The sequence below is a fragment of the Atheta coriaria genome, unplaced genomic scaffold, assembly GCF_025399875.1.
Source record: "Atheta coriaria isolate IRGN ID8LTWV9N9 unplaced genomic scaffold, Caltech_Dcor_3.1 hic_scaffold_7_pilon, whole genome shotgun sequence".
Taxonomy (NCBI): domain Eukaryota; kingdom Metazoa; phylum Arthropoda; class Insecta; order Coleoptera; family Staphylinidae; genus Dalotia; species Dalotia coriaria.
The window spans coordinates 5,185,007-5,199,453 of NW_027045449.1; the positions used below are offsets into that span (position 1 = coordinate 5,185,007).

At 38.1% G+C, this 14,447-nt stretch overlaps 2 protein-coding genes across 3 annotated transcripts; one reads left to right on the forward strand and one right to left on the reverse strand.

Moving 5' to 3' along the window:
* The first annotated feature begins 180 nt into the window (after positions 1 to 180).
* Positions 181 to 7,132, forward strand: Su(dx) (Suppressor of deltex). 2 transcript variants are annotated; one of them, XM_065308767.1, is made up of 6 exons: positions 181 to 387; positions 1,879 to 1,984; positions 3,129 to 3,722; positions 3,804 to 5,117; positions 5,187 to 5,461; positions 5,524 to 7,132. In XM_065308767.1, exons 2-6 carry the CDS (start codon positions 1,924 to 1,926, stop codon positions 5,791 to 5,793), a joined length of 2,514 nt encoding a protein of 837 aa, XP_065164839.1. In that variant the 5' UTR covers positions 181 to 387; positions 1,879 to 1,923; the 3' UTR covers positions 5,794 to 7,132. The 2 variants fall into 2 exon arrangements, with proteins under 2 accessions (XP_065164839.1, XP_065164840.1); XM_065308768.1 differs by lacking the exon at positions 181 to 387 and adding an exon at positions 1,027 to 1,273.
* A 52-nt stretch (positions 7,133 to 7,184) lies between these two features.
* Positions 7,185 to 12,423, reverse strand: LOC135796652 (uncharacterized). Its single transcript, XM_065308765.1, has 7 exons — positions 12,244 to 12,423; positions 9,557 to 12,136; positions 9,350 to 9,501; positions 9,070 to 9,289; positions 8,789 to 9,004; positions 8,603 to 8,722; positions 7,185 to 8,542 (listed from the first exon to the last, which is right to left on the reverse strand). The coding sequence occupies exons 2-7, from the start codon at positions 12,119 to 12,121 to the stop codon at positions 8,447 to 8,449; spliced, it is 3,369 nt and encodes a 1,122-aa protein (XP_065164837.1). The 5' UTR covers positions 12,122 to 12,136; positions 12,244 to 12,423; the 3' UTR covers positions 7,185 to 8,446.
* Positions 12,424 to 14,447: the final 2,024 nt, after the last annotated feature.

The following is a 14,447-nucleotide window of genomic DNA, read 5'->3' on the forward strand; positions in this document are numbered from 1 at the left end:
GAAAAGTGCAATCGCAGATAAAAAAAACGTTGACCACGTGCCTTAACAATTTAAAAATCGCCAAAAAACTTTTAAATCTTATGATTATGTTAGGCCACTCACTAAACATATTTCAAGTTTATAAATTCCGCTAGTGGCGTTGTGATCGCATAAATCATTTGACAGCCAGCGATGAATGCGCCATCTACAACCTACGATTACACCAGTAAAAATGTCACAATGGTCGAGTTGATGGTTGTTGTCGAGCGTTAAAACAATTTGTGCAGTGTAAACGCGCCGCGTATCGTCAAAAACAAATAATGAACAATTCGGTGGGCTGCATTGCGACGACAACGGCGAACCATCCGATTGAAAGGCAGCACGGTGCGCGCGACCACATCGATGCAGGTAAATCCTCGCGACAGGTTCGCGAATGACGTCACGACAGGTTAACAATGCCTATTTATTTGTTGATTGTCCTAATAAAATCGCGTGCACAACGCTTTAACACCTAGCATAAAACGCACGGAATGTATATAATATCATGTAAACGATATTTAAAACGATCAAGGCGCAGTCGTAATCGTAGACAAACGCATAGTGCTTTATCCATCAAGACTTTCAGTCAACGCCAGGATTGTGTTTTGCTTGCGTCGTAGTTCATAGCATTAATTACGATAAATATGTACTGATATCACAAGTTGATTTCGACGCGCATGGCATCGTCTCGTTGATAATTACGCGCGTATCGCGATTGATTACTGCTTACCAAGTTGAACGCAACTGCGGCAATGACAATGACGATCAGGCGCGAATCATGTAAAAGTTGCAACAATTGTGAAAGAGTAAGAAAGAGTGGTGAAAAGTCATCGGGGAAACACCTGGTGTTTACATGTAGTTTGTTAGTCTGACGTGCAGTGGATTAACAGTCGGGTCGCAATGCTACAATGCGTGATGCAACCGGTGTGTGCTACTGCTAGGTGAAACCTCAGGTGATGTGGGTGCGTGCGCGAATTTCCCGCACATATTAAATATTCAACATTGTACATGTGCCAGGGGCGGCGACTTTCAAGTCCTGACATAATTCCAAATAAGTGAGGCGAATTTATCTTATCATTTTCGTTTGATTGTTGTGATAAGTGGTCGGAGAGTCAACGGTTATGATTCAACCGAGTGGATATTGTGCGAACGCTACTTGCTATTAGCATTAACTATTGTCAATGTTTAATCGGTTATCAGTCAATGAGGTTTATGAGTGTTGTTTTATTTAAATGATAAATCATCGTTGTTTATGGTGAGTGGTTTTAATCGCAGCCTCGAGCTGTCATTGCATAGACAATTTTAAATGTTTTATATTTAGATTATGCTACAAAAAATTTAAGCTTTTGCAAATGAAACTTGTTAAATATTTATGGGCCCGGGTGCTATGCGGTAAAACTTGGTTATTGCACTTTTTATAGTTCAGCTTTCCTTTAAACATGTTGCATTATTGCAAAAATGTGGATTATTATGAGCGTTGTGTTCATAATTTCCATTTTCTTAGCGGGAGATGATACGGTAATAAAGATACTGAAATATAAATTATTGATTTAATATTTTAACGTTTTTACTAGTTTAAGAATGTAAATTAAAGTAGAAAACTGCGCTCATTTACCGTTCAAAGTTAAACATTCTATAACCAATTTTAAAAACAGCCTAGTCACTTATTTGTGGAGTGTGTTAGGTATGTTGGTTCCATGTATTTGTTTATGGTATAAAGCAAGGACTATTTTTGTTATCGATGACTATCATTCGAGTAAATATGATTGGTCTTCCTTTACCATTAGTATTGCTTTTAATTAACATACAACCACTTACATATATTATATCTTGTACTGATTGTTTGTTTTTGCTTCGCAGATTTTCAATGATTGTTTCCAACGAAAATAATAATTTCGTTAAATCATGGCAACTAGCTTGGCGGATGCGTTGCGTGACCAGGATCTTCACCAACTCAATGTCACCGGTACGTATGCGCCATTGTCATTTGTTTATCGTACGATTTCGATTTCGCTATAAAAATGCTACATTTTCTACCATTATGAATAATATAAGTACTTTCATGTTGTCACAATTAATCAGACATATGCATGCATGAAAATTAATTAAACAAATTACGTAAAGCACGAAACATGCGAAAATACCACTACTGCTGACTCTTGTATGGGCCTAGTCAATTAGAGAAAATTAATTGTATGCTTCAGTTATTCGAATAGGTCGCGGACGGCCAGCCATTATTGTTTGTATTGTCGAGAGGGAACGTTTACTTTTTACTTTCGATGCTCGTATTCTTGTGCGCGCCTGCATCGCATAATTGCAATTAACTTTCACAATTAGTCTACTGGAACTCGGCGTTGTTATCGCCACCAAGGCGCAAAACAATGCTAATGGTATTTTGGGTTTTGTGTTTTTCTCACTCTATTTATATAAAATATTCACCAGCATGGAAATGAAAGATGGTTTCTGATATAATCGATCAGGCTATTTTTGGTGGGATTTATTTGTGTGCGGCGCATTGTGAGGACAAAAACGTTTTAATATTCGTCAGAATTATCGAATAGTATTCATAAACCTGCTCGCTGTCAGTATATTGGATTATAAATAGTTTTAGGTGAAAATGTCCACAATAATTTGTTTGGTTTCGATATTGCCTTTAGTAAATATATTACTTGTTTGTAATTGAGGTTTATTAAGTGCGTGTTTGTTTGAATTTTGGTAACGAGAACGTAGGAGGTCAATAATGTTTTTTAAGGTACGTCATACTCAACAACGCAGCTCAAGTTGTGCCTGCTTTGCGTTCAGTTTCAAGGTAGAGCGCGCATGAAAAAAATGTCGGTGAACAATCGCAGTTTACACAATTCTGCAAAACAAACGAAAGCAGCAATGTAGAACGAGCACGTCTGTCGATAAAACACTTTTTCTTTCTGTATGTTTAGGAGAGGTTTCTTTTCTATCTTTGCAATTTGCATGCAACTCAAAGATTACAACATTGTTTAGCAGTATTTTCATCTTGTTTATGAAGGATGGATAAAATGGAAAGTTTTTGTTTAAATGGAAATTTGTCATATGAATATTAACATTGGCTATATGTATGTTTGTTTGTATTACAGTTGAATGTGCGCACCTCAAGCATAATGTAGCAAATATCTTCCGACCTAGCCCTTATGTGGCGCTCGTCGTGGATGGTAACAACCCTTTGCGCACCGACACAGTAAAGAACACGTTGCAACCGAAATGGAACGAAAAGTTCACCGTGTTGGTGACGAAGCAGTCGACGCTGCATTTCAGCGTAATCGACCACAACAGCTTCCGCAAGGATACCACCATTGGCGAGAAGAAGGTTATGTTGAACGAGCTACTGACGTACTATAAGGGCAAGATAGAAAACCTGGAGTTGAGTATTGACCTTATTAATGAGAAGCAGAGCGACGCGAATAGTAAGTGCGGTGATCTCATCTGCCTGCTGAGTGGTCTTCATCTCGAGGTCAGTCGCGGCCCACAGCAACCGGGGCGGCCACTGATGCAGGCCAACAGTGATGCTCCGATATCCAGCCGCAGCGTATTCAATGGAATGCGTGCTAAAGTACGGGCACAGGGAAGTGAAAATGCTGCCCCGTCTTCTGCGACAGGTGCAACGCCGCGGCAATCCATCGAGCGGAGTGCGTCCCTACCAAACAACACGACGTCCATACCTATTCCAATACGTATGTATTAATAATCTGTAAAATGTCAAATAATATGCAGTTTGGAGATGTCACGTCAAAATGAATACGTTTATGTTGTAGCCGGACCGCCTTTGGGCCAACCATCAGCCTCGGCACTGACAAACGGTGCCACCTCTCAATCGGACCTAACGCAATCAGGAGCAGCGACGAATGGCGTCGAAGAACCACTCCCGGCAGGATGGGAGATGCGCTTTGATACCTATAGTCGGCGATATTATGTGGATCACAACACGCGTTCGACTTCTTGGGAACGACCACAGGCCCTCCCTGCGGGATGGGAGATGCGGCGCGATAGTCGTGGTCGAATTTACTACGTAGATCACAACACACGTACGACCACATGGCAGCGACCAAACACGGAGCGCCTGCAACATTATCAACAGTGGCAGGGCCAACGCCAGCACATCGTACAGCAGGGCAATCAGCGTTTTCTGATTAATCCGCAGCAGCCACCGACGATGGCGGGTACCAGCGCGCCGGTGGAGGACGATGATCAATTGGGTCCTTTGCCATCCGGTTGGGAAAAACGTGTACAACCCGAGGGGCGCGTATATTTCGTTAATCATAAGAATCGAACAACGCAATGGGAAGATCCACGTACGCAAGGACTCGAGGTTAGCAGCGAGATGGATGAAGCACCGCTGCCGCCAGGTTGGGAAATTAGATATACGGAGGACAACAAACCCTACTTTGTTGATCATAACTCAAAGACAACCACGTTCGATGATCCAAGACCTGGAGCTACCAAAGGTCCGAAGGGGGTTTACGGTGTTCCTAGGAGTTATGAAAGATCCTTCAGATGGAAAATTGGACAGTTTAGATATCTATGCCAAAGTAATGCACTTCCAAGTCACATTAAAATAACGGTCACGAGACAAACACTCTTTGAAGATTCTTATCATACGATAATGCGTCTGCCTGCGTACGAACTGCGAAGGCGACTTTATATCATTTTCAAGGGCGAAGAGGGCTTGGACTATGGTGGTGTTTCTCGAGAATGGTTCTTCTTGCTCTCGCATGAGGTTCTCAATCCGATGTATTGTCTGTTTGAGTACGCAAACAAAAATAACTACAGTCTGCAGATAAACCCCGCATCTTATGTGAACCCTGACCACTTGTTATACTTCAAATTTATCGGTCGTTTCATTGCGATGGCGCTGTATCACGGCCGGTTTATATATTCTGGTTTTACGATGCCGTTCTACAAGCGTATGCTGCACAAGAAGCTGCTAATGAAAGATATCGAAAGCATCGATCCGGAGTTTTATAACTCGTTGGTATGGATCAAGGACAATAATGTCGAGGAGCTGGATTTGTTCTTCAGCGTAGATTTTGAAGTGCTGGGACAGGTTGTACATCACGAACTCAAGAAAAGTGAGTTATTCTATTACAATTTGATTAATATTAATACCAATTAAACCAAAATTACTTACTTTTCTATAGATGGAGATAAGGAACGTGTCACAGAAGAGAACAAGGAAGAATACATAGGTTTAATGACGGAGTGGCGTATGAACCGCGGCATTGATCAACAGACCAAAGCATTTTTAGACGGATTCAATGAAGTGGTGCCGCTGGAATGGTTGAAATACTTCGATGAGCGTGAGTTGGAGTTGCTTCTGTGCGGGATGCAGGAGATTGACGTGGAAGACTGGCAGAGGCATACCATCTACAGACATTACACGAGGAATAGTAAACAAGTTGTTTGGTTCTGGCAGGTATGTTAAAAGCGTGATTCTAAGTAAATTCTGTACTAAATACCTGCGATTTTGTGTTTTAGTTTGTGCGACAAGCGGATAACGAAAAACGCACGCGTCTTCTTCAGTTTGTGACCGGAACATGTCGTGTTCCCGTGGGTGGTTTCGGTGAATTGATGGGCTCGAACGGACCGCAGCGTTTCTGCATCGAGAAGGTGGGCAAAGATATCTGGTTGCCGCGCTCGCATACTTGCTTCAACCGGTTGGATCTACCACCGTACAAGAGCTACGATCAGCTCGTCGAGAAACTAAACTATGCCATCGAAGAGACGGACGGCTTCGGCCAAGAGTAAGGCAGCGCGCGCGGGACCGGCCGGGGTGCGTTCGAGTTTAGACCGTACCTGATTTGAACCTAATAAACGTGTACATAATATTGATTCTAAAAGTTAAAAGATCCTATATATTTATTTTATTACAAAATGAGGACACAAAGCAACTAAAACTATGAATGGACGCTATATAACTGTAAACTAAAGTATGAACAATGTCGCGATCGTGTTGTAGATCATTTTCGGGCCTACATTACTTAAAAATTTTGAAATAAGAATCGTCGAGCGACGCAAGCAAATCGTTGACGCGCCGCGGATGATTTACTTGTGTTGCTCGCAGTGTTTTGCTTGCAGTACTATCGTTATCTGTAGCATGATAGTGATTAAAATTTACTCGCGGAGGGCGTTTTCGGAGTGCTAAATGCGGAGTGACTTTATTATTCACAGTAGATATGGTTGACTGCAATATCGATGAAGTGTACTCATTAATTTTTATTGTAATTGGTTAATAACATGAAAGTCAACTTAAACAAGCGAATTAACATCACTTATTTTCGAGTTCATGTAATATCAAAGAAAATTGACAATTGTACATATGTTGAAATGTTTCTGTTGACTTTGATGATGAATTGTTATGATTTTTATTTTGGTTATGATAATAGTTGAATAGTGCAATATTTTTAAGAGAGGAACATGCGGAGCGAGTTTGAATTGTTACAAGTTACAACTGTTTGTCATGCTTTCAATGTTTCATTCTCGTTATTGCAGCTTTGTCGTTACATTCCCATTATAATTTCACTTGCATCACCGTTCACCCAATGCCCATCCGACGTCCACACAATTTTAAACAAGCATGCGACTTGTTCCACCGATTAGTACCCAATATGTATCGCTGAACAGATTTTGCTGTTGTATAAAGTGCATGTAAATTGATTAATCCGGAAAGCAAACAGTGCTTGAAAACACTACACATGAAAAGGAAGCCAAAGCTACTCGTAAAAATCGTTTGCGCCGCACAGTTAATGCGGATTATTATCGAAGACGCATCAGTGTATATTTATTCTCTTATTGTTTTATCGAACGCATTAAAGTAATTCTTTAGGCTAATTAACGAATAAATGGATGAAGATTTACAATATGCAACAATTGTAGGTTTTTCGCTGCGCGCGCATTTCTATTTTTACAAATGCGAAGCGTGCGCATTTTTATATGTATCTAGATGCAGAACAATGTGATGATTATGAATAATAACTATTGATGAAATGCGGAACATAACAGAGACAAAACAACCAACTGTAATATCACACTTTTGAGATTATTGTGTCACTGATTATTTCTTGTAAATAAAGTAATTAGAAGTTTACAGGATTGTGTTTTTTTTTTCATGCCTGAAACATGAAAGAAACAACGGAACATTTGATTTATTTCACTGTTTTGTTCATTTATTGTATAACAGTCGAGTATAATGCTTTATTTTTACCGATGTATAGTTGCAGATAGATAAGCCAGAAAGCAAGCATTTACTTTTACATACAAGTACTAGGTAGTTGATACAAGTGGTTTGTTTAATCTATTAATACTCAATTCTTGATATTTGTATTTGTACCTCGTCGGACATGTCAAAGTAAACTTAATTCATTAGATGTATATATTTAAACAAGTCTCCCTCAAGATTAGATCGAGTAAAGTGTAAACAAACATAAATAAAATCACTATTTTCTTGGAAAACGTAAAATCAATATGAAAATAAATAAAAAATTCGCAAATAATTTACACACGTCCACGTTAGATATCATTTTGGTTGCTATCATGTATAATATCTATCATAGAAAATGTACGTGTTATCAAGAGGTGTCTAATATTATATTAGTTACACATGTTATTTTAGTTCAGAGTACATCTTTTACAATTGCTAGCCTATGCAAATAAAAAGTTTTTAATATCACAAAATATAATGTAACAAAGATCTGACTAGATTAATAGAATTGGAGTTTGGTTAATGTTTTAGTGGTGGTTAGTTCATTATTACATATTCCTATCTACGGTGTTATAAATTTGCGCTAGAAAATTTGGGTAAATAGTGTAAATTTAACTAATTTTGAGTAGTTTTAGTATTGGACTGGTAAAAAAAGCATTATAACATGTGAATATTAGCAACAATCAACATTGAGTATATATGCACTTAGAATTTAAATTTATATCTTTGACCACAGCTATTTTCCCATATTTTCTAGGCAAAAGATTATATATGTGATCATTTAATGGATGGCGCTCTTGAAACAAACCCGTTTGAGCCAATATCACCCGAACAACCCCACTACTAATATCATTCATAATGTATTCACAATGATGATGCAAATCATTGCTCCTACCCAAGTCGTGAACACAACTTTCACCCAATCAAACAAAACCAACATAGAGTATATAAAAATAGATGCAATCAATCATTGAGTGCATTCAGCACTCGCTCACTTGTGAATCAATATTGTTGAATCTTGAATGTAACTCACGATATTTGTTGAATCAACTAACTAAACCAAATCTAACAGCACCGATCAAAAATACGCGAGCCAATTCATAGTTATACGCATGTATACATTGTGTCAACTTACATTCTATATCAATACCACCTGGCAACAACTGATGCTGTTGTCACCTTTGGGGTGAGATCCAATTCTTAAAGCCATAACTTTTGCAGCGCGTCGTTCACAACTGTACATTTCTTATTTACATCGTCTCCTTCGGCCATTGTGGTTAAAGGGAAACTGTCTCCCTGTAATTTCAATCAATTGTTTTTCTTCTTCAAAATGTAACTGTAAAGTAAATTACTCACCTCATTATTGTAAATCCACAACATTTCTAAAGTCGAGATAAAGTTTTCGAGTTCGGAGTTCGTTGGGAAGTATAATATCCAATCCCCGCTTGTTTCGCGTACTTCTCTGCATGCAAATTCCTTTAAACAGAATAGGTAATTATAATTATTGTGTTGTTAATGTTGTTATTTGTTTGTATTACGCACCAAAATGCACCAACTTTGTTCGGCTGACGGAAGTTTAAACGAAGTTAAATCACTGATTGCAGCACACGAGAGAACCTGCGGTCCTTTAATCGGATTATGTTCTTCATCATTGCTAAGCAGATTGCAGGAAAATGCCTCGCGTACTAATATTATTTGTTCGCTAGTCATTAGCAGTGAAGTTGCAGGCGCAACTGATCGATCACGACTTGAATAAACCTATAAAACAAAAATTAACATTTTCCCTCAAAATATTATATAAAAATCCAGTCTCATCTATTTACCCCCGTGGCAGCATGTATTAATGCTTGCAGCCATTCGCTAGCCACATATTCGTCAGGGGCGGCAAGAAACAACACGCTGCCGGACAGAATCAGTTGGAATGTATGCGGGCGAGCGCAATTATGAACGCGTTTCGCGCCATGGCAAGCGCCATTAAGCAGCGGGTACACTCGCATCGGTTCTGGGTTGGAGGGTGAGGATAACATGTATAATATTCCAGCCCTAAACAAAAATATTCACATTAAATATTAACATCAAACACAAATCAAGAGTAACACCTACTTCATAATAAAATATGCAGTTTCCCATCGGGAATCAGTATCTGATAACTTAAACATCAAAGGACCTTCTTTATTTGGACCAAAGAAAGCGTCCACATTCTCAGTTTGTTGTTCCTGGGCATTTAGAATCGTGCAGTAGAAATATTCATCATCCTAGAAATTAAAATACTTTTAGCTGAATAATAAATTTCACTATATAATATTTTACTTTATGCACTGGAGTTTGTTTAGAAATAAACTTTCTCAAATTGCGCATATCCATCATTGTTAATTGTTTAATCGCAGGCAGAATTTTCTCCTTATTACCGCGCATGACCATCTCCAGCTGAATCATAATATCATTCGTAATATTACTACTACCCGTTATCAACATGCATTGTTTATCGTTATTATTAGTCGAGATGTGAATTGTTTGCGCACTTGGACCTATGATAATCGTATTCAACTGCGTGTAAGGAAGCAGCATCAACGCGCGTCCTTGCTCCGCTTGTCTCTCATAGACGAAAAGTGTTGAATCAGTGATGACAAGCAGTAATGATTTATGTGTGCCGGTGGTTGTATAAGCACTCGATAGTGGAAAAACGCCAATCACATTTAACTCATTCAACATCGCATAAGAATGTTGTTTGTTGGTTGATTTGACTGATTTTCCTGCGAAATTTATACGTTTCGCTTGTAATATTTCTTCATCGATGCTCCGATTTAGTTTACGATTTTCCTTTACACAGCGCTCTAGATGCAAAGCGCTTATAGGAACAGCCAGCTGCCGTTTACTCCGCGAAAGCTTCCTCTGCAACTTCATATCCAGCATCTTGTGCGTGGTCACATGTCGCAGGAAGCGATTGATGAGGCTGTTCTTTGACGACGACCCAGCGCCGCCGGGCGTGCGCGCGTTTTTTGACGGCTCGCTCGAATTGATCACCGGTTGAACGGTGTAATGGTTTGCTCTATGAACGCGTCTCCGCGGGGAATTCAAGTGTCGCATGCTCGAGTTAACAAGTGATTCGGTCGAAACTGATTCAGTATCGGACCAATCCATGTTTACATTGCGTGCATACTTGTTGATTGTGTCGGTTTCAACATTTTTCTTTGAATGTTTCGATTCCTGTTTATCAGTTGCTGTTGCTTCAGTAGTAGCACCGTCGTTAACAACAACAAAGTCATCTTTTGCTTCCTTTTCAGTGCCAGTCTCCTCTTGTGCTTTCTTTCTAAAGAAATTAAACTCCTTCAATATCTTCTGATAAATCGATGAATTCTTCGGTTTCTGGTTATTGTGCTCAAAACTTTTTGTAAAGTTGTCATACTCATAACTGTATGATATTCCTTTGTGCTCGTAAACATTACTATCGCATAATATTACGTTCTCAGGCAGATTGTTCTGATACATTGGTTGAATTGTCAGCTTCAAGTTGTTCTTCGCAATGTCCATTTGAACATTGGCTTTCTTCTTTTGTTCAGTCAAATCGGAAGTGTCAATTCCACAAGACACCTCTGATGTAGAATATATCAAATCTTCCTGCCCTTCTGGAACTCCTCGCTCTGTCAATGGCAAAGATGTTGAAAATGTCAAGATGTTTTTAAGGCTGCCGAATATATTAGCATCAAGCAAGTTGGTTTCAGATTTTTTTCGACCTTTACTTGCTGAAATCTCTTCAACTATATTAGTGTCAATCACTTTTCGGTGTTTGGTCTTCTTCAGACAACTGCCTTTCGGTTTTTTCTCACTGCCAGGCTTGTCTGTGACTTCATCAATGCGTTCTTCGTCGATGGAACTAGAAAAACTCGCACTGGAGCTGGACGATACCGATGATAAGCGATGCTGGTGTTGTACATAAATATCCGATTGGACTTCTCTGTTACACATCGGATTATTCTCGTTATAAGTTGAATCACCCTCGGCAGCCCAACTATATCGTCCTTGAACAATATCATGCTTCTTTTTGAAGCCGCGCAGCAAGAAATTAGTTGAACCTTCTGGTTCGATTGTGATAAAACCGTGATTTATATGAATATCATCGATTTTCGTGCTGTTTAAAATGTCCTCGTGAAAAGAGACGCGCTTTTTCGGTGTATCACTACGTGACTTCTTTTTTCGTTGCCTTCTGAATACGATTTGTTCGTCTACAATAGTGTCAACTGGTTTATCCTCAATGACTGCTTCAGGTGCAGGTGGTTCTTCAATGGTAGGTTCCACTTCAACTAAATTTTCAACTGCTGATTGAAGCTGAAGTCTTAAAGTTTCATTCACTTCTTCCGACAGACTCACATGCATTTGATCTAGTTCTTCAAAGTTTGCTTTTATTTGATTTGCCATGGTGTAATCCAACAGTTCATAACTGTTGAGGGAAATATTCATAATATCATCTTTGGTGGTTGCCTCAATTAAACTATGAGTTGGGGTACTTTGTTGTCTGGTGGGTAGAACTGTTGCAGCATTTGCTTTTGTGCCTCCTGGTAAATTTGAGCCAGTATTTTGATTAGCAATATCACTCTTGGTCATAAGCTTGTCTTGAATATTACTGCACAACTCCTTCATTGCTGCTTCTGCATCTTGTGCAATGCTATCATCAGTGTTCTTTATGTCCATATCTAAGTCACAACCACTGGAAGACATCACAGATGTCTGATCAGTTTGGTCACTCTCACTGTCCAACAACTGAACTCCAGAATCCACAGGGGAATTCAGTGAACTGATTGATTGCTGCATTTTACAGGGACTTGGCAATTCCAGATTGAGCAAGAGTACTTCCCTTTGTTCAATAGGTCCCTCCATATTGTTGACTTATTTCTAAAATTGTAAATCTGAATCAACCAAGGAACTTGCCAATATTATGAATGTGTGCCATTTGTTGTTATTGGCAAACAGAAATAAACATGATTGATTTGTTTACTTACTGGATAAAGGCAAGTTATTATGGTATTAATTTGGTGTAGTATTGTATTGAATCATCACTGTGTCGTTGCCTCGCAATTGTCGGAGTTGTTGCTAGAATGCGCAATGCAATCTTGCTTCATGTTGGAGAAATTATGTGAATTGTTTCAAGCTGACCACCACTTCCATTTACATTGCACTGAGGTTTTGACAGTTCTGAATTGCAGTTTACGACTCATGCGCGCTTACATGTGAGTCATTGATTTTCAAGCTCAAAGGATGAGAAGTGGAAGTGGTAGAAGCTCGAATGCACTTCTTTCTTGTTTACAGAATTTTTACTACGTTGTTGTTAAAACTGCAACCAAAATAATCTTCAAGAAAGCAGAAGTACTTACTAATTTTTGTTTGTAATTTCGTATATTCATTTTAAAGATTAGTCCCGAAGGAAAAATGTGATTTTGTGGTCGATATAATTAATTAGAAATTAATAAGTTGTTTTTTATAAACGTGTTTTGGAATTTTTTCTTTGGATTCAAATATATTTTGCTATTGAAGCATTTATATGAACATACGTGAAAAATATAAGAATAAAATATTTATTAAAAATAAAATATAGTAAAGTTGGTTGCCTAGTTTTAAGGAAGTATATAGTATGCACTTTTTATTTAGTCTCTAAACTCTCTGATTGCTCTAAAATGCCAAGAATAAAATATTGTTTAAAAAAACTAAAGAACACGCTTTTATGAGAAATCTAAATAAACTTACATACCAGTACACCCAAGATGACTTAAGTCATATGATTCGGCCCAACAACGTAGGACAGTTTTTTCGTTTTACGTTTTATTTTACGTTTTATTGTTAGTGATAATCGCGTAACGAATTACGGCAATTTAATAACATCCATTATAATATAATAAGCATTGACTATAATCGAGAATATAATTATTTGATATTAGTAGAAATGTATTGTTTATGATGTGGTGTTGCTATGAAATACGCATTAATGCAACATTGTGTATTTTGTACCTAGAAAGCTGGGACACCATACATTTTTACTGTTTTATTATAACTCAATGCGTTTTTTAGATGATGTATGTATATTCAACCCTCTACTGAGTCCAAAAGTACCCTAAAATGTCCTTTAAAATTGTCAATTTTATAAAAATTTGTAAACAAGATGTGGAAGACGCCCCGTATCTCCTGAAGTAATTGATTTTCTGAGGTCTCACACCGCCATGTCAGAGTTTGAGAGTTCCTCTATATGACGCATGTCTTTCAAACCTTCTAGGCTTTCCACAAGTACCTTTAAATGACCTTTATAAGTTAGCATTTTTCAAAAAATGAAATTAAAGCATATTGTGGAAAACACCCTGTATCTCGTAGACTAATTGGTTTTATCAAAGTTTCTCACTGCTATGTCAGAGTTGGAAAGTTACACTATGCAATGAATACCGTTTGAACTTTCCAGCCCTTTTAGAAATGCGCTAAAATGTCTTTTAAAAATAAGCATTATTCAAAAAACTTAAAAACATGGTGTGGAAAACACTCTGTATTTTATGAACTAATTAACTTTATTGATGTTTCTCACTGCTATCTCAGAGTTAGAGAGGGCTTCTACGCAATGAATATCTTTTCAACTTCCTAGCCCTATTAGAAGTACGCTAAAATGCCCTTTAAAAATTAGCATTTAAAAAAAAAATTAAAACATAGTGCAAAAAACACCCTGTATCTCCTGAATTAATTGATTTTCCTGAAGTTTTTCAGGGTCATCTTAGAGTCCAATAGACCCTCTTTCGATGCATCTAATTTCAGCAATCTCGACCCTTTGGAAGAGCCCTGAAATGCTCTTCAAAAGTTCGCAATTTTGGGCAAATTTGAAAACATGATGTAGAAATCGCCGCGTTTCTCGTGAACTAGCTAATTTTTTTAAAGTTTCTCATCGTCATGTTAAAGTTAGAGAGTCCCTCTACACAATACATATATTTTTAACTTTCTTAACCCTGGGGAAGTGTCTTAAAATGCCCCTAGAATATTGCTGTTTTGTCCAATAAATTTCATTTTTGTTTGAATAACAGAGTCGAATTTTTTGGTTAAAATTTTTTTCGGTCGAAGAATAGGGTCGAATTTATTTTCTTAAAATATTTTTGGTCGAACAACAGGGTCAAACTTTTTTGTTAAAACTTTTTTCGGTCGAAGAACAGGGTCGAACTTTTTTTCATAACATTTT